Source organism: Neofelis nebulosa, chromosome 3 (genome assembly GCF_028018385.1).
Source record: "Neofelis nebulosa isolate mNeoNeb1 chromosome 3, mNeoNeb1.pri, whole genome shotgun sequence".
NCBI classification, from domain to species: domain Eukaryota; kingdom Metazoa; phylum Chordata; class Mammalia; order Carnivora; family Felidae; genus Neofelis; species Neofelis nebulosa.
This window is the reverse complement of record NC_080784.1, coordinates 12810312-12831884: the sequence shown is the minus strand read 5'-3', so window position 1 is coordinate 12831884 and position 21573 is coordinate 12810312. Positions and strand designations below refer to the sequence as shown.

General features: G+C 38.3%; 2 protein-coding genes across 2 annotated transcripts in view; one reads left to right on the top strand and one right to left on the bottom strand.

Annotated features, from left to right (window-relative positions):
* TENM3 (teneurin transmembrane protein 3) overlaps positions 1 to 21573 on the bottom strand; it is a 2564262-nt gene that overhangs the window by 1916302 nt on the left and 626387 nt on the right. The gene's annotated exons all lie outside the window — the stretch shown is intronic.
* LOC131506285 (tropomyosin alpha-3 chain-like) overlaps positions 1815 to 21573 on the top strand; it is a 38151-nt gene continuing 18392 nt past the window's right edge. The window contains 3 exon segments of the mRNA XM_058719742.1: positions 1815 to 1892; positions 5569 to 5598; positions 6316 to 6511. Coding sequence (XP_058575725.1) covers positions 1815 to 1892; positions 5569 to 5598; positions 6316 to 6511 — 304 coding nt within the window.

Sequence of the window (21573 nt, the reverse complement as noted above, 5' to 3'; positions counted from 1 at the left end):
TCAAAAAACTTTGCTTTAAGGGCATCTGGGTGGCTCAGCCAGTTAACCCTCCAACTCTTGGTTTCCGCTCAGGTCATGATCTCAAGGTTCGTGAGTTTGAGCCCCACACATCAGGCTCTGCACTAACAGCAAAGAGCCTGCTTAGGATCCTGCCTCTCCTTTCTCTGTGCCCCTCTCCTGCTTGCGCTCTCTCTCTCTCTCTCTCTCTCTCTCTCTCTCTCTCTCAAAAATAACTAAACATTAAAAAAAAAAGAAAGAAAACTTTTGTTTTACATATACTCAAAAACAAAAAAAATGGAGAAAAATATCTTTTTGGTTGATTGGTTGGTTTAGATTATTAAAACAAATAAAAATTTAATAGAAAACACATTTTTCTTGAAGTCTCTACTTGAATTGTTTTAATTATATTCCTATTTTATAAAAATACATTTCAAAGTTTAGATTGTATATGTAACATTTTCATAAAATCTTGCAAAATTTTTTGAAATGCTTATCTTTTGGGAAAAAAAAACAAAGGAGACAAATTATATAGATAAATATGTTTTTTAGAAGTTTACTTCCAAGTATGCTAACAATTTGAGTTAAAGCCAAATACTGGATTACGGTATATATCATAGTCTGCCGCAAAATAAAATTTTCATTGTGTAGATTTAAAACCGTGTAAAAATGTAATACCTAGTTATTGTGATGTCTTATTCTTTCTCAATGCTCTGGAGCATTTTTTTTAAATGCAATCACATTGTAGGAAATTTAAATCAGGATGTGTGAAAATAGTGATGAACATTTAATAGCCTGACCAGAAACCATGATTTTGAAAATTTCCATTTTCTCTTATGAATTCCCAGTATTTCTGCTTTTCCTACACTATGTATTAGTAAACAGCCAATATTCCACAATTTATACTCTCTTCTATATATGTTTTGTCCTTTGTCGTATTTTTAAATGTTTATTTGTGAGAGATTGCACGCATGAGCATACACACACGTGCGTGCACAAAACGGGGAGGGGCAGAGAGAAAGAGGGAGTCACAGAATCAGAAACAGGCTCCAGGCTCCAAGCTGTCAGCTCAGAGCCTAACCCAGGGCTCTAGCCCACGAACGGCAATATCATGACCTGAGCTGAAGTCAGATTCTTCACTGAGCCACCCAGGCGCCCCCTCCCTTATTGTTTTCACTCCCTTCCTTACCTGTCATTGCAATTCTGATCACCAGAGTTATGACACTTAACTGTATTTAATCTCTCTTCCCAAGCTTTTAATACATTTCCAGTGGCCTATCTGCTCTTTCCACCTGTCTACTTTATTAATACACATCAAAATAGACTCGTATTCTCTTTCTAGGCAGCTTCTCCTCCAATTTTGTTATTTCTGTGCCTCATACAAGATTTCCTAGGTTGTAGTCTTGCCACTGGGGATCAAACCTAGGAGCCTGTGGATTGCAACAGAGCCTGTTTTTGTTTGTTTGCTTATTTGTGTAATCTGCAGTCATCACAATGTTGACCTGATACAGTGTGAACAGATAAGCAACACTTAAAAGGACCCTGGCACTGGAGCAAGCCTGGGGGCAGTGACACAGCTAGTGCACACAGCAGTGTGTACAGACTCACACAAGTTTCTCCTTCTAACACATGGTCATGGGCCTATGTCATAGGTAAGGGGTCAAGGCTCAAGTGAGTGGACCATGTGCTACGTTCCAGTTACCACTAGCTTCCTTGGATGGGGGGACTTGTGTAGTAAGTTAGCTGAGCATCATATATGGTCAGTCAGGAAAGAGACACTGAGTGAAAAATCATGGCCTCGTGTCAAGGTTTGAAAGATGAGTGATACTAACAGGTATGACGAAGGTGCAGGTGACAATTTATTAGCAACACCACCTGTGGGCCCGCGGAATGCTGTAAGCATTAGTTTGCAAATCCTGCATTCAATTACTCTGAGAAACAAACAAGAGTTGTGCAACCTATTATAATTACTCCCTCCCTAGGGTCTTGGTGTATCTCTTGGTGTATATACATACATGCATACATATATATATATGGTTTATATATGGTCTATCCCATATATATATATATATATATATATATATATATATATATAACCATATATATAACCACATGTGTATATATATAACCATATATGGGGCGCCTGGGTGGCTCAGTCGGTTGAGCGTCCGACTTCAGCTCAGGTCATGATTTCACGGACCGTGAGTTCGAGCCCCACGTCGGGCTCTGGGCTGATGGCTCAGAGCCTGGAGCCTGCTTCCAGTTCTGTGTCTCTCTCTTTCTGCCCCTCCCCCGTTCATGCTCTCTCTCTGTCTCAAAAATAAATAAACGTTAAAAAAAATTTATATATAACCATATATATATATAACCATACATATATGGTTATACAAAATACATACATACAAAATATATATATATATATATATATATATACATACATACAAAATACATACATACAAAATATATATATATATATATATATATATATATATATATATATTCGTTTTGAATTTGTTTTGAATTTTTAATTGCCTCCAGAGAACTTCACTAGAATTCTAAAATTACTGGCTCAAACACACCATCCTCCGATTTGGAAATTGTTCATGGTTCTATACTGTTTACATCCTGGGGCATTTGGGGCCCTTCACAAAAGATCTCAAATGATCATTCCAATATCATTATTCAGCACTTAGCTTCGTGAGCCCATGTTCTAGTACAATTAAGACGTCGGTTATTCCCTGAGAAACCCATGAGTCCTTGAATATACTAGAACATTCACCATACTGAAATTGCACCTACTGTTCAAAGAATCTATACTTCAAACTCTTTCAGGAAGTTTTTCTTCTTCTAAACGGTGGCTATTTCTCCCTGCTTGTACTACAATACAATGTAGTTTATGCTTCACAAAGGTTATGATACTTAGCATACACTTTCCATATTTTAAATTATGTAAGATGGGAAATTACCGAAAGCTCCGTATTTTTCTATGTGCTTGGTTTATTTAGAGCTGCTCAAATATTCACTGGGGTTAAGGGTTTTCTCTAATACTCCTAAGGGGCACCTGGGTGGCTCAGTCAGTTAAGTCAGACTCTTGGTTTCAGTTCAGGTCAGGATCTCATGGTTTGTGAGTTCAAGCCCCGCACCGGGGCTCCACTCTGATGGTGCTGAGCCTGCTTGAGATTCTTTCTCTGCCCCGCCCCCACTTGTGCTCTCCCTCAAAATAAATAAATAAAAAAACAAACAAACTTACTCCTATAATGCCTATGTGGATATTACTTTCCATAATAGATAATTCTTATACAGAATCACCTGATTTATGTTAATTTTATGCAAATGTAAAGCAAAGTTTAATAATGGATATATTTTAAACTATATTCCTTAGATTGTCTTAGATTATATCTATGCACTGCAACACAATTAATAACTAAAATCAATTTAACTTATTCAGTAATATCTTCAACAAATATTTACTAATACGGTATCCTAGGAGATAGGACACATACTAGAGATATTTTTTATAGAACGCAGACTGGACCGTTGGTTTAATTTTTCGCTTTTCTACTGATTGTTTAACCATTATGTTTACACAACTTCTGGGAGAAATGTAATAAATGATGTTAGAATTGTCTTTATTTATTTTTAAATACTGTTTCATGGACCACAGCTGGTACATAACCCTACTGGTCTAGCACCCTGGGACACAATCTCTATACTAATGAGTTTCATTATTATATGACTGCAAATTCCTTGTGGCTAAGGATCAAGTCCTGTTTTTGTTTGTTTTATGGTTAGCACTAAGCAGAGACCTGTAAAAAACTGAATACATGATGTTAAATGAAGGCATGTGTGAATGAATGATATTAGAGAGGAGAAACTTTTTTATCTCTTTCTCAAATACAGGCATGGATAAAGTTAACAGCCAATTTATTCCTTGGAAAACAGAAAGGAGAAATATTTAATGTATATACATAGAGACACATTCTTTTTTTTATTTTTCATAATCATAAAGATAATGTTGCCACAGGAACTTGTGACCATAAGCTCATGTAATGATTACTGACTGGTATTCATGAATTTGATTCTAAGATGACAGATACTGTTCTTGACTAAACATTCATTTTTCAAAATGAAAAGAAAAATATTACTGACAAAAAACTTGATCTTAGGTTCAATGTAGACTACAGAGCTATTTTCCAGTTGACAAGAAATGAAAGAGAAAGGAGTTAAAGGACACTATCAGGCAACAAACACAAATTTGAAATATGTGAAATCAGATGTCTAGGATATACTTTAAGGGGCTCCTGGGTGTCTCAGTTGGTTGAGTGTCTGACTTCGGCTCAGGTCATGATCTCACGGTTCGTGGGTTCGAGCCCTGCATCAGGCTCTGCTCAGAGCCTGGAGTCTGCTTTGGATTCTGGATCTCCCATTCTCTCTCTCTCTCTCTCTCTCTCTCTCTCTCTCTCTGCCTTCCCTGCTTGCGATATGTCTCTAAAAAGTAAATAAACATTAAAAAAAAATTAAAAACAAAAAGACTTTGGCAAAATAGAGCTGGAGTAAGGAGCACCTAAGAAGCAAGATTGACAGCATCTTAACAGTTACTGGGTCTGGGAAGTAGGGTCCATTATTCTATGTTGTCTACTGTGTAAATGTTTGAACTTTTCCGAATTAAAATTTGATTGAATAGTGCCCAGTAAAAAATCACAATCTGTACACATTCCAATTTGAAGTATGTTAGGATGTTCTTAAATGTATTTGTAAACTAATACGGTGAACTTGTCAGGGCCATTTGGAACAAGAAAGGCACATTAAAACAAACACACAACAGGTGGGTAATGATGGTCAGGTGGAAAGAACCTTGCTGTAATTACCAAGGGAGGTGTCTCAGCTGTAGAAGAGATTCTTCTTCACTGTCCTCTCCAGATTTAGTGAAGGCCTGCATGCAGCATGGGAAACCGGAAATGTCACAGTTTTGTCCTCTTGTGGCCAAATAGAACGGCAGCAGCAGATGAAAGACAGAGATGTGGCTTAAAATGTATCAGAGAAAGTGGTGGCTTTCTTGCTGGGACTAAGACTGAGGAAGCTGGTGCCAGCTAGGAAGTTAAGAACAAACTGTAAGAAACAATTTTTCTATCAAGCTGTTTCTTAACCTGTAAATAACTGCAGAGGTATCATATCACTAGGTATCTATTCAGGACAAAAAAGAAAAAAAAAAGAACAGAAAAGAACATTCTAATAATCATAATATCTATGACCTTTTTTTTTAATGTTTTATTTTTTTGAGAGAGAGAGAGAGAGAGAGAGAGAGAGAGAGAGAGAGGGAGCACGAGCAGGGGAGAGGCAGAGACAGAGAGGGAGATACAGAATTCAAAGCAGGCTCCAGGCTCTGAGCTGTCAGCACAGGGCCTGACATGGGGCTTGAACTCACGAACTGCGAGATCATGACCTGAGCTGAAGTCAGATGCTTAACCAACTGAGCCACCCAGGTGCCCCAATCTATAACACAGACCTTACTATTTGCCAAGTATTGATAGTAGCACTTTTACTCATTGCTTTACTTATCCTTTATCTCAGTGGGCGGACATTACTACCACAGTTTTAAAGGTAAGAAAACGAAGTCTAACAAAGTTTAAGATTTTGCTTATACAACCGATAGCAGAGGTGGGATTCAGACACTGATCTCTCTGGTCTCCAACCAACTGCAACGGACCTCTGTCATGTAATAGTTTTCATTATTCAGCTCAAAATTAAAATTGGTGTTATGTTAACCTGTATGCATTTATGATTCTTTTTAAAAAATACATATATCTAATATACATTTCTAAGATGTTCTAAGGAGTCATTTTTAATACCATACTTAGACTTAAGTTCAGCTGTTGTGACACAGGTATTTCAATACAGTTTTGTTAAAAAAAAAAAAAAAAAAAAAGGACAATGATGAGAGAAAACTGGTTATCGCTCAGGTAAGCCAGTGAGGTTTCAATCCAAAATGTCCAAGGCATAAACCAAGCCGTCCTTCTTCAAAACTGAGACAGGACATATCATGTTAGACTCAATTATTTGAAAGAAGCAGACGAGTCTTGAAGTCAAACTGGAACTGAAAGTGCAAAAGGGAGACAAACTGGAAGCGTGCGCCTGACCTGCAGGAGCGATCTGATCGCATTAGGGGCGTTTCACGGGGAGCCCGGCTCCGACCCTGGCGAGGCAGGCCCGTGGCAGTTCAATGCAGCCAAGAAAGGTTCCACTCCATCAATCCCACTCAAGTCCCTCTTTGCAGGTAAGAAAAGGTCAGCGTTACTGAACCGCTCTATTGTCAATTAGACAGTCATTAGGGTCAACAACTATTGCGAGGCAAGGGAAAGTGATGGCTTTCCTGTTCGATGCAGATTAGGCCCTGCTTTCCCAGGTGAGCTGTCTGAAGAAACGCTTGCAGAGGCCTCCACAGCAGAGGTCCACGCAAGGTCAGCCTGGCGAGCCCCTGACGATGGAGCTGCTCACGCATTCCAAGAGAGCCCCAGTGAGTCCTGATGGGTGCCAGGGGAGCTGTGTGATGGCGCTCTTTAAGGGACACATCCCCTTGGTAAGTCAGCGTGCAAAATCCTGCCTTGGAATGCACTGACCATTTCTCCACTTCCCGCCATAGTGATGACAACACAGCATTCCTTGAAGTAACGGTTGGATTCTCAAGGCTGGGTTGTAGAATACGGTAAGGCAGCCCATAAAATACAAGGAACATTTTCTTTTCCCCCTGACTCATCAATTTAGGAAAGATATTTGAAATGTTTCAAAAGAAGGTTGACTTAGGAAAATGATGATGATGATGATGATGATGATGATGATGATGATGATGATAATAATAATGATAATAATAATGGAGACCTAAACCAGAAATGATTTTCTCCTTACAGAAGTTAAACGCTTGCCTGGGGGCCAATGGGAAAACAAACACTTTGGAATGTTCAGGTTTCAAAACAGACTCTTGCTCATCTCCTGCTCTTGGAATCAGTTCCCGGTTCAGATTCCACTGGGAACTGGCACAATCTAGAAGGTGTGCCCTTTAGAACAGCCTCATCCTACCATGTCTTCCGTAGGAAGAGTTGAACACCACATTCAAGCCCTGCCTTCAGCTTATATGCATACACTTTCCCAAGCCTTAAAATAATCAGGTTGACTCTATTATTCTTCCCTTATAGGCAAATGGCAAATATACTTTACATTTTAGAGAAGTCCATGCACTATAGTGCCATTGTCCGAGGACAATGTTTTTATTGGTTATACAATCATTTTCAAAATGCTCACACATATTTTATTCTTACTAAAATTATATGAACATAGCACCTGAACCTGACTTATAGTAGTGGCTCAGTGCACATTAGCTATTACTGATATTATCAGTTGTTTCCTCTATACTCAGTCATGTCCTGGACCGTGGGCAAATTTGGAATTCACACAATACTAGTACTTAGAAATAGATGGCATTTTTAAAACATTTTTTAAACATTTATTTATTTTTGAGACAGGGAGAGACAAAGCATGAACAGGGGAGGGTCAGAGAGAGGGAGACACAGAATTTGAAACAGGCTCCAGGCTCTGAGCTGTCAGCACAGAGCCCGACACGGGGCTCGAACTCACGGACCGAGAGATCACAACCTGAGCCGAAGTCGGCCGCTTAACCAACTGAGCCACCCAGGCGCCCCTAGATGGCATTTTTTAACATCTACAGCTCTTTGAATGCTTAGTAATCTGAACCCACCTAAACAAATAGGTTAGTAGAGAAGAAAGAAAAAAAACAGATAAGTTAACTTTCTTTTAATGATTACCATACATTAGTTGTAGATAAAATAATTCTAAAATTACTGTATAAATAAATTAGGGCATATTATTCCCCTTAGACCAATTTAATTCACTTGCAACAAAGACAAATATAGACACTCTTTCACTTGATCATTTTACACTGATTAAGGTACAATGTCTTCTGGGCCTTTGTCCAGGAAGTCAGGGAACATAGAAATGAATAGGACATAGTCTGCAATGCCATGGAATCCACAGGCAAACACAAAAGGCTGCTTTTAAAACAACCTGGGAAGTACAGTAATGAAAATATCCACAGGCTAATGCAGGAGAACCCTACCTGGGAAGATTACAGAAGTTTCCAAGAAGAAACAGTAAATGAGGCAGGTGGGAATTGGAGAGGTGGGAAGAGTAAAGGAAAAAACTGCAAACATGCAGGCAGGTTGAAATAAAGTCACCAAGGTGAGAGCTGCATGGCTTGTGCGGAAAACAAGGAACTCAGTGTTGATAGAGTGGCAATGCCTAACTAAGGAGAGGAGAAAAGAGGCTGGGCAAGTTTGAGTGGCTCAGGTGACACAGGGTTTGCTCTGCTGCTTGAAAGGGGAGATGGTGCTTTTCAACAGGGTGGCAACAGGCAGCCATTCAAGGTTTGAGAGGAGGTGAGTAACGAGGTGAGGCTGTTTTGCGGACAGAGTATTTTGACAGCTCTAAAAATATGCACTACTGGGACAGTGGTGTATGTGAGAGGGGTGCAGGAGGCAGAGGGAAGAGTAAGGGGTCACTGCTGTAGTTAGATAGAAGTTCTTCAGTAAGGCTGGGGGAAGCCTGGCAGGAATCGAGAGGCAGAAATAGCAGAATTCATTATGACAATCTAGGGGGAAAAATCTACACATTGGTGACTATCAAGTAATAGTAAACCATCCAAATGAGACAGCAATTCAGACAAAAACGTGTCTGAAGGTTAATGAAGGATTCATTCAGGGGTGCTACAGCTCCCAAAGAACACAGTCTGGTTCACGATGGGATTTGTTCACAGACTGCCACAGTCAGCTGGTGCCTCAGTCAGCTGAGCAATTCGATATGCTCAGTTGTGGGCTTAAGTGTCTCATTCAGAATTTTTCAACCTTCCCACAAGTGACATTTTGCTCCAGACCATTCTTTGTTGTGGGCGACTTTCCTGGGCACTGCAGGATATTCAGCAGCGACCCTGGTCTCCACCCACTCGAGGCCAGAGGCATTCACCTAGTTTTAATAACAGAAAGTATCTTCGGACATGGCCAAATATCCTCTGGGGGACAAAACAGCCCTCAGTCTTATTACATAGCCCTCAGTGTAATTCATTGCGAAAAAGGGCTACAATAGTCCAGCCACCCCAGTGCACAATGGACCCAGTTTACTCTACACATTCCACGGTGTGTGTGTGTGTGTGTGTGTGTGTGTGTGTGCGCGCGCGCGTGCGTGCACATATTGTTAGGGAGTAGTGAGAGTAATGGGAGATCACCACTGGGTCTCAAGAACTCATTTAAATATTATCACTGTCTGCTGCTATTTTTAGGGCCTCTTCATCACACGAGCTTATTTATAACTGAAGAAATCACATCAAACAAATCTGATTTACATTTGATGCCGCTCTAAAGAGTCAAAGGTTTTATTTTCTGGAAATAGAACAATGCATGACTTCTTAATATCTACACACTTAGAAACTGCTTTTAAAGTTCCACATGACGGGGCACCTGGCTGGCTCGGTCGGTAGAGCATGAGACTCGATCTCAGGGTCGTGAGTTCAAACCCCACGCTGGGTGGGGAGCCTACTTAAAAAAAAATAAAGTTAAAAAAAAATGAGGACAAATTACTAGATTGCCTATTCACTGCCTAACTTGTTAAAGCAAAATCTCTGAGCACAGAGCTTTTCTCTGTTGCAATGGTATAGAATGGTGTGGTTTTCTGATATTTCTATTAATGTTACTATAACTACCCAGTACATGTACTAGAAAATTCCCAGGAGAGAAATTTGAGTTGCTCCTAACTGACCTGACACTTTGAGCTCCACTGGCAGTTCCTGTGGTCATAGCCATGGTAACTCTGATAGATGCATTTCACAGAGAGGGTGATGATCAAATTCCCTGGAGAGTGGACTAAACTCCTAGAAAATGACCACAAATTCCATACACCAATAGTGAGATGGGATTACTAAACAGGTTAGCTAGCGTTAGGCAGACTTTATAGCTTTATTATATTTAGAATACTACAGAGAAAAAAAAAGTTGGCATTAATTTCTGCATGTTTCAGTTTACATCTAGAATATTATGGTTGCTTCTGATGGCATGTCTTAAGAAGGAGAGATTAGAGTGTGCCCAGAGAAGAGCCACCAGAATAGTGAGGGTCCTAGAAGGTTTACCCACTGGTCATCACACGTTAATTATTAATCTTGGCATAACATTTGCAAATCCTGTTCAGCCACACAGAGAACTTATTATGGCAGGGATAATGCCATATGGTTCCTCAAAATATAGTTGGTAAAATCCCAAAACACAAAGAAGATGTAATTTGATGCAAAATGTGGCAGGGTGGGACCAAATCAAAATACAGTCTTTGGTGAATGTCAGTGAGTCTGAAAATATTTTATACGTGGGCAGTGTGAGCTTGTTTGGTGTTTTTAAACCAGGTTATTAACGTGTCTCTTGAATCCCCTCAAACATGCCTTCCACTGATTGTTGTTCATTTCACTCGAAGCTGGCCTTGTTATTTTTTTGGATAATGATACTGAGCACCAACTGTGAAAAACTATACCACATAAATAACAGAAAAGCCTATGCAACCCTTCCCTGTGGCTGACAGGCTTCATCCAGAACCAGGTTAAAATACACATGATGCCACAGAAAAATCAGCACAGGGGATTTTTTTCAAGGCTAAAGGAAATGAGCATCACAACGTAGGTTTTGCGAGTTTGAAACTTAATTTAAATGTAGTGTTTAAGCGTGCACAGCAGCCCTCTAGTATTGCTTATTTCAACAGTATTTAACAGAGAAAATTTTTGTTTGTAGTGATAGAAACAAAAAGCTTTTCCTAGTTGAATTGTGAGGGTATCTCAACTCAAAACTACCTGTGAGTGCTTTATGTGAAGCATTTTCAGAAGAGTGTGTAACCATCGTGAAATAGTTTTGTTTTAAAAAATCCATAAACACAAGGACATGTAAACATAGGAATAGATTATATTCTTACAGAAAGCATTAATTCAATTTAGTGTTTTCCAGATGATACACACCCAAAATGTTTATTTCCCTGAAATGTTTCTAAGTACAGGGGCTTGTAATTTCTCTCTTCTTGGAGTTCTGATCACTTCAATATTCACTGCACGTTTTTATATTTCATTATTTTCCTTCACTGATAGAATAAATATCTCTAAGAAGATTACTCTTCTATATCCTTTTGAATTTGAAACTATTTAAAATCTATTTAAGTATTTGAAAGAAAAAGCTCTTTAAATTATAAATCTTACTTGATTATCTCAAAGATTTTTATTTAATATAAATGCAAGCCAAAGTGAAATAAAAACTACCAAGATATTATATTATCAAATGTGCCATTTGCAATAGAGTTCCTTTATTAAAATCACCAATTATTATTTCACATAAAATTTAATTGAGGTCATTACCCTCCTGGCAAGTTATTTCAAAATTCTTTCTTATAATAAGATTTGTTATTGTAGCATTTTCCACATCAATGCTTCTTTCACATATATATGCTTTTTACATCTATTTATAAAGATAATAGGCATCACCCATAATATGATTGAATTAATAATCAAGTTATACGTTTAAATGCCTGCCTAAGAAACGTGGTCCTTCTGTGTCCTCAGTGCTAACACAGTGAATGTGGGGAAGCCACTGCATATCCAGGGAATAGTTAGTGACTCCCAACAAGCGAAGATATCCATACATTTGTACAAATGAAACAGCTATTCTAGTTATGTTCCTGGAGAAACATTTCCTGAGAATACATACAATTTGAACATTACACGTGAGTTACGCACCATTACTCCCTTCAGTATGAACACACACCTTACACTGGGAAGTTACTTCCCTGCCAAGGACCACTTGCCTGGATGAAGCACTCTGGTTTCACTGACCTTGAACATCATTTGATGAAGATCATTTCCATCTAAATACAAATAGTTTACAGGGTTCATGATCAAACTTACCTAATGCGATGGGATTGTGCAACCATTTGAATTGACAATAGACTAACCATTGTGGTATCCGGAGGTCAGTTACCAACTTCCTTCCCTTTCTTTTCTATAAACATTGATTATTTTTACACCCAGTCACCGGGCTCTATACCCAGGATTAAACAATTAATATGATACATTCCCCACCCTCTAAGAGCTAAGAGCCCATTAAAGAAGACCATCTTATAAATAAGCAGTTATATTAATGCGGTTAGCATTATCGTTGAGAGACAAAGCACACACAAAAGAGCGTGTTGTAGGAGTGATGCGGTCCAAAAAATAGAAATGCAGAATGTTTTAAGAGAAATGTCAGCACTACATAAATAACAAAACATCAGGGGGAAAAATATACATTTCTCTTTTCATCTGAGAGGTCTGCTTTAGAAAAGTTGACAGTAATGTGAAATTCTGTAAAAGGAATTCTATTTTCCAACTAATGTCTATTTTAAATGGTTAATTTACTTCCCTAACAAGAAATGTCCCTTCGCAAGTGATATAAATAAGTGCATTTCAAGAAATAAAATCTCCTGAGGCATGAGCATACCAAGTTCCATGAGTGGTGTTGTTTTTGCAGAATCTGCAAATTGTTTGCTAGAATGTCTCAATTCTGAACTCTTATTCTAGGTCCCTATGCCCGATTTCTTGTTTATCTTTCACTGTGATTGACCTTCTTCCTTGTGTGCATCTACGTGAGAACTCACATTTTTCCTACTCCCACAAAAGCAATAAATTACCGTTATTATTATTATGATTGCTTTCTTATGATCTTTACGCCTAATAAAACTGGGGCTCAATTTCACATGACACCAGTAGATGGTGGTTTCTAACAAAGCTTCTGTGAACTTAGAGCTACTGCTCATCATAGGCCTCTATTCCATTGTACTGCACTTACAGATAAGGAAGTTGTGGATGGAATGAGTTAATAAAATGAATGAACCTAGGTCAGACAGCTAATTGTTTCATTCAGATCTAGTTTTCCATTCACAGCATAATACAGAAGAGAGAGTAGAGGCTTTGGAGTAAAAGACTGATGTGTTCAAAACCCAGATCAATCACTTCCTGACTTTAGGAACTTAACTTCCCTTCAGCTTCAATCCTGTTATCTGTAAAACAGTTCCCAGTATAGGTGAGTCCTAAGAATTCAGTATGATTTAACATGCGACACGTTTAGTACCATAAATGGTGCATAGTTTGTACTCAGTAACTTTATTTTGTTTTTCTTATCAGTTAATAATGTTATTTCTCTATGTTTCTTGCTAGCCTGAGTATTGTCACATGTAAAGTTTCAAATTCACAATATGATTCAGTGCAATACTCAGTCAAGTCTATCAATTCGAAATGCTATTTACAAATAAAATATATCCTATTTAAATAGCCTTAGGATCTTAAGAATTAAGCATTCGAGTGACTGAAAAATTATGGCTTTCTGAACAGAGTTTAACATCTGAATGAAGGAAATTTTACACAAGAGAATTTCTTTAAGTTCTTTCAATATCTGTTGACTCTTAAATATTAATATAACACATTGTTCCACTTAGTGCTATTGAGTAACCTCTATTGGCTATAAATTGTTTACTCACATATGAATCTCAATGTGTCTTGATAGCTGAGTAAGAAAAATTATGGTAAGAAAGATTCAGAAGTGAGGCACCTGGGCGGTTCAGTCGGTTAAGTGTCCAACTCTCGATTTTGGCTCAGGCCATGATCTCATGGTTCATGAATTCCAGCCCCATGTCTGGCTCTGCACTCATGATGCTGAGCCTGCTTGGGATCCTCCCTCCCTCCCTCTCTCCCTCTCTCTGCAACTCCCTGCCCCCCCCCAGCCCCACCCGCTTCTCACTCTCCAAAATAAAAAAATAAACTTTAAAAAAATAAAAGATTCAGTAGTGAAGACCAGCCTAAGTGTAAAACAGTATCAGATCACTAAATGAGTTCGGGCTCACTAAATGAGTTGATACATTTTACAATTTGTCATTCTTAGTCAATAAAAGTATGGACATGAAATTCTTGTAATAGGTTTTCAGTCCATTAGCCAAAGCTTAGTGTCCTAAACTCACATTTGCCTTTTATGGTAACTTAGCTTCTTCAAGTCATGAAGGTATTTATGTACTTACTTATTTTGGAAATAATAATAAAAAAAAAACCCATGCCATCTATCGAGACATTTTATTTGAAATGATAGGGTATGGTGGAAGGGAATTTATATTTATTGTGTACTATATGAAGATTCTTATCTGTATACTATTTAATGTTCAGTCTAATTAAGGATGCATTTTTTTGTCTGTTATATATAAGGAAGAAAAACTTCTGATATATGAAGTAATTCCTCCAACATTTTAGATAAGTAAAGCAGAAGTACCAGGATTTAAACTCATTTTGTCTGATTGGAACTTCACTTCATTCTGCAGCACGTGATTGATATTAAAATATTTACCATGTTTTAAGCAATGACCAAGCTGAAATAAAAGTTACACAATGGCTTTATTCACTAATGGATAAATTCAGTACAAATGGATAATTTTTTGCGTTGAATTCCTACGTAGTGTATCTAGGGGATTCATCAAAATTCCCCCTAAGATGTCTAATAAATCTTGAATTTTGACTGAAACTCAACTCCTGCTTCTGCCTTCCCCCAGACTCTGAGCTATTCCTACAGTCTTCCCCATCTCAATAAGTGGACTTCCAAACTTTCAGTTACCCAGGTCAAACAAATGGGCTCAGAGCCCAGTCCTCTGTTTGTCTTAGACTCTACAACCAACCAACCAACCAGAGAGTCTGTTCAGTTATTCCAACAACTTACATCCTGCACACTGTGCAACCTTCCCTTCCACACTCCTGATCTAAGCCGCCACCACCTCTGGCATCACTCATCCCAGTGGATTCCTGCAACCTGCTTTCCCCGCGTCTTCTATGGGGAAGCGCTCCTCCACGATTTACTCCCAGCCCAGGGCTCTGAAGGGGTATGATGAAACTCAAGTCAGATTCCTCTGCATGGACGGCCCAGATTCTAGTCAGTTCCCATTTTGCTCAGGTGAAGCCCTTATCGTTGCCTACAGTTTGGTCCATTAGCTAAAGTTTTATTTATTTATTTTGACAGAGAGGGGACAGGAAAGCAAGAGAGACAGGGAGACAGAGAATCCTAAGCAGGCTCTGCCCCGTCAGTGGAGAACCCAACGTGGAGCGTGATCTCATGAAGCCTGACATCATGCCTGATCAGAGATCCAAAGTCAGACACTTCACTGACTCAGCCACCCAGACACCTCCCCCACCCCCACCCCCCCATTATCTAATTTTGACTAACTGTCCTGCCTCATTCTCATAGCCTCTGCACCTACTCATAACACTCTAGCCCCACAGGTTACAGTTCTTCAAGCATTTCAAACATGCTATGGCATCATGGCCATTGTTCTTTCTGCTTGTAATGTATTTCTGTTGGGTAGTCTCAGGATTCCCCCCCCCCCTTTTTTTTAAGTTTAGTTATTTTTGAGAGAGACAGAGACAGAGACAGAGACAGAGAGAGAGAGAGAGAGAGAGAGCACAAGTGGGGATGAGCAGAGAGAGAGGGAGACACAGAATCCAAAGGAGGCTCCAGGCTCTGAGGTGTCAGCACGGAGCCTGACACAGGGCTGGAACCCATGAACTGTGATTTCATGACCTGAGCTGAAGTACGATGCTTAACAGACTGAGCCACCCAGGTGCCCCAGGATACCCCTTCCTCTTTGGGGCTTTTGTTCAAATGCCACCATTCCACAGACACCTTCTCTGGCCACCTTCCTTACTCTGCTTTCTTTTCTCCATAGCACTTATCTGATGGAATATAGAGTTGTTATTTACTATTCACAAATTCCTTATTTGCAATTTTACCTACTCCTTAAAATTTACTTGTCACCCCAAAGTCAATACTGTGGGACCCTTGCACGTATTCACAGACATGTGCAGAGTGGTGAAAAATGCCTGCACCTGAGATAGACGTTCCCAAATGACATCGAACATGGGGACACTGCCTTCTGGTTTGTCATCATTCTATAAACAAGTGTTATCATGGCCAGATTTTCACATTTTGGTGAAATCTGTTGGTGATTTTGCTATTTAAAATGGACTCCAAGCATCGTGCTGAAGTGACGTTTAGTGTTCCCAAGAAGGCTCTGATGTACCTCAAGGAGACAATGTGTGTTAGATAAGCTTCATTCACATGTGAGTCACAGTGCTGTTGGCCATGTGCTCAATGCTAGTGAATCCAAAATAGAGAGAAATAAGCTTTCTTTAAAAAGCAGCACAGGGTCATCTGGGTGGCTCAGTCGATTAAGCATCCAACTTCCACTCAGATCATGGTCTCAAGGTTCATGAGTTCAAGCCCCACGTTGGGGCTCTGTGCTGACAGCTCAGAGCCTGGAGCCTGCTTCAGATTCTGTCTCCCTCTCTCTCTCCCCCTCCCCTGATCGCACTCTTTCTCTCTCAAAAATAAGCAATCGTTAAATTTTTTTTTTAAATAAATAAAATAAAACCCAGCACACATAGGGGTGCCCGCCTGGGCGGCTTAGTTGGTTAAGCATCTGACTTCAGCTCAGGTCATGATGTCACAGTTTGTGGGTTTGAGCCCCACGGAGGGTTTTGTGCTGACAGCTCAGAGCTTGCTGCCTGCTTTGGATTCTGTATTCCCTCTCCCTCTGCCCTTCCCCCAACTCGTGTTCTGTCTCTCTCTCTCTCAAAAAAAAATAAACATTAAAAAAAATTAAAAAGCAGCACACATAAAACATGGTTATATATTGACAGGTTGATGAAAATAGTGTGACCAGAAGTTCACAGGAAGCTAATACAATATTTCCCCAAAGAATAATGGTTCAGGAGCCATGAATTCAGTGTCCACAGCAACTTTATAAAACATAATGACCAAAACTAATGAGAATCAACTGTATCTTTGTTTATCATGTATTGTCTGTCTATTCCCACTAGAATGTAAAATTCAAGAGGGCAGAAACTTCTTATCCACTCACTATTGTGTTCCCCATTTTGAGAAATAGAAAAGTTCAATGAGTATTTCCTTAATACATGAATGAGTGAACCAATTATTACTGTGAATGAATCAGTAAGGAATGAATAAATATAAATAAGGTAAACATCTAAATATACAAGTAAATATAAAAAAAGAAATTGAAGATGACACAAATGGAGAAATACACCGTGCTCATGAATTGGAAGAATTAATATTGTTAAAATGTCCACAGTACCCAAAGCAATCTACAGATTCAATGCAATCCCTGTAAAACACCAATGAAATTTCCCAAAAACCAAAACAAAGAATGCTAAAAATTTGTATGAAACCACGAAATATCCCAAATAGCCAATGTAACATACTAAAACATGAACAAACCTGGAGGTACCTTGTTTCCTGATTTTATACTATATTACAAAGCCATATTAACCATAACAGTATGGTACTGGCACAAAGATACACAGATCAATGAAACAGAACCGAGAGGCTACAAATAAACCCAAACGTACATGGTCAATTAGTTCATGACAAAGGAGGCAAGAGGCAACAATACACATTTCCAAATAGTGTTGGGAAAACTAGACAGCTACATGCAAACAAACAAAACAAAAAACAGCGGACCATTACCTTACATGATATGGAAAATGGATTAAATCTTTGAATGTGAGACCTGAAACCCGAAACGTAAAACTCCTAGAAGGAAATATAAGCAGTAAACTATTTCACACACACACACACACACACACACACACACACACACAAACACACACACATATATACATACATACATACACACAGACACACACGACCAACAGAAGCAGTAAACTATTTGATGATAGTTACGCATACACGTGTGTGTGTGCACACACATACTACCACATATGACATATATATATGTCATATATATATACATATATGCATATGTCATATATATACATATATATATGTCATATATATACATATATACATACATATATATACATACATAGATACATATATGTCATATATATACATATATACGTATACATATATATATATGTATATATATATATATGTATACGTATATATGTATATATATTCTGGACCAGTCTTCTCAGGCAAGGGCAATGAAAGCTAAAATAAACAAATGGGATTACCTCAAACTAAAAGGCTTCTGCACAGTGAAGTATCGACAAAATAAAAAGGCAACCTACTGAGTGGGAGAAGATATTTACAAATAACATATTTACAACTTAGTATCCAAAATATATAAATAACATATACTACTTAATATTATTTTTAAAAAATCCAATTAATAAACTGCAGAGGACTTGAATAGATATTTTTCCAAAGAAGACTTACATAGGGTCAATAGACCCATGAAAAGATGTTCAAACACCACTAATCATCAGGAAAATGCAAATCAAACCACAATGAGGTATCACATCATGGAGGTTAGGTTGGCTACTGTCAAAAAGATAAAAAATTACAAGTGCTGGTGAGAATGTGAATGTGAGAGAGCCCTCATACATGGCTGGTAGGAATGTAAAATGGTACAGTCACTAATGAAAACAGTTTGAATGTTTCTCAAAAACATAAAAAATAGGACTACCATATTATCCAGCAATTCTACTTCTAGAGATGATTCCAAAGAAGACGAAAACGCCATTTTGAAGAGATACATGCACCCCTACATTCACTGTAACATAATTTACAATACCTAAGATAGATGCAACCTGAGTGTCCATCAGTAGATGAACAGATAAAGAAGATGTGACAGAGATACAGTGGAATACTACTCAATCCTTAAACAAAGATTTAAAAAAAAAAAAACTATTGCCATTTGAAACCCCTTGGATAGATCTAGAGAGTATTATGCTAAGTAGAAGAAATGAGAGAGACAACCAAATAATGTATGATTTCACTTACATGTAGAATCTATAAAACAAGACAAAAAAACCCAGCTTCATAGACACAGGAAACTGCGGTTACCATAAAGGGGAGGAGTTGGGAGGCAGGCAAAACGGTTGAAGGAGATTAAGATGCACAGCCTTCCAGCTATAAAAGAATTAGGTCATGGAAATGTGGTGCGCAACATGGGGAATATAGTCAATAATATTGTGATAACTTGGTGCGGTGACAGATGGTAACCAGACTTACTGTGGGGATCATTTCATAATGTATGAAAACATAAATTGCTACGATGTACACCTGAAACTAATAGGACATTGTATGTCAATTATACTTCAATTAAATATGAATAATTATGACAAATGAATAATGAATGAGTAAATAAACCAATTATGACCAATGCATTAGTCTTTACGCTAGGCTACAATCATAGGACTAAAAGATAGGTCTTCTTTCCTCTTGAGGTTTTTCACAGTTAAAACAGTTGAAAAGTTTTCAGAAAACAACCAGGCGCCATTCCCTTTTCCAGACTGGTAGGTGTATTTCATACCTATTTAAAAGACTGATTATTGATCCTACCTGTGAATCTATCTAAGTTAATAAATAAGGTTATCGTTAGCATGTGTCTTTACTACCAGAACATAAATTTTAACTTAGAATGTTTGACTGCTTTCCTTATCACCCATTACTTCTTTTGTAAGCAGGGCTATATGGCTTTATGAATTCACATATTTTTGAAAGGCTTACCCTTTCTCTACTGACTAATTGGGCATTATTACACTAATGCCATTAGCTGTGTGATCTAAAGCAAGTGACGTAAGTTTTTTGTTTCAGTTTGTCTGTTAAATGAAGAAAATAATAGCACCTCACTTAAAGGATTCAGTTAATATATGAAAACTATGTTATATAGGACATGTTAACAGTTAGGAAGCTTGTGGGGTGCCTGGCTCAGTCGGTTAAGTGTCCAACTTTGCTCAGGTCATGATCTCACAGTTCGGGAGTTCAAGCCCCACGTAGGTCTCTGTGCTGTCAGCTCAGAGCTGAGAGCCTGCTTTGGATTCTGTGTCTCCGTCTCTCTCTACCCCTCCCCTGCTTACACTCTGTCTCTGTCTCTGTCTCAAAAATAAATGAACATTAAAAAAAAAATTAGAAAATTTTCTTCATGGAAAAGGCCATGTAACTCTGAAACTCACAGTTAAAAAGGCAAACAGTAGTATACAGTAAGTAGAAGATACATGGATATAAATTTAATTCCTTAGAATATTTCAGGAAAGTTCACTGTATAGATTTTTTACCTGGAGGAATTTTTTTTTTTTGTATTTCATTTAGAGTTTTATTAGAACTTCATAATTTTGTATCAACATATGCAAATGTGCTCAGATGTTCTGTTTCAGTGGTTACATTATTATAAACTGAGAATGATTACTATGAATATCCATTTTCTTTCAAAATCTATGAGCATGAACTTTACATTTTTAAGCAGAAATGGATTATGTGAATGCATTAACTCTTCAGATACTGTCCATTTCTTTACATGTCTTTAGTTTTCCTCATTCAAAATTAATGTTAACAATATAAATGGTTCTTAGTAGTTCAAATTTTTACCTCTTTTCTTTGTGTCACAGTTCTGCAGAAAGACAACATCTAGCTTCCCTAAACACTTCCTCCATGCTCACTGTAGAGAAAGGACCACTGTCAATGCAGGCTGCTATCAAAATCACAGAGTGGTGACTCAAACAACAAATGTTTTCTTCTCACAGTTCCAGAGGCTGGGATGTCCTGAGTTGCAGATGACCACTTTCTTGCTATAACCTCCATAATGGAGAAAGAAATCATCTCTTCTGTGTCTCTTCTTTCACGGGCACTAGTCCCATTCACAAGGGCTCTATCTTTATCACCTAAAATTATCTCTCAAAGTCCCACATCCATACACCATAACATTAGGGCCTCGATATATACATTTGGAGGGGAGACAATATTTAGTCCATAGCAAACACTCTGATGATACAAGATTTCCACAGGCTGATACTTCCTTCCTAGTAATGTTTTCATTCACCATCCTTCCCTCACATGGTTGTGGTATCCTAACAGAGCTCTTTTTATACATTTATGATGACTCATTTCCATTTCCCTCCCATCAAAATTTTCTTTGTTAAAAACTATTTACTTGAATATTTATATGTGTGTGTGTGTACGTGTATGTGTGTGTGTGTGCGTGTGTGTGTGTGTATACACACATACACACACACACACACACACACACACACACATATATATATATGTATATGTATATGTATATATGCTTAAGGCTCAATTCCTATCTATTTTAGTAACGTCTGCAGATAATAAAAAAAAACAACAATGCTCTTACAAGCTGGTGCAAGAACTCCAACATTTCAAAAATATCGTTCATGAAAAGTGCACATATTGGAATAAAACTAATCTGGTCTACAGGATAAAAACTCATGGGGTGCTAAGGTAGCTCAGTTGGTTAAGCAACTGACTCTTGATTTCAGCTCAGGGCATGATCTTATGGTCCCATGAGATCGAGCCCCAAGTTGGGCTCTGCACTGACAGCACGGAGCCTGCTTGGGATTCTGTCTCTCCCTCTCTTTCTTCCCCTTCCCCACTCGTTCTCTTTCTCAAAATAAGCATAAAAAAAAAAAACAAATAAGCA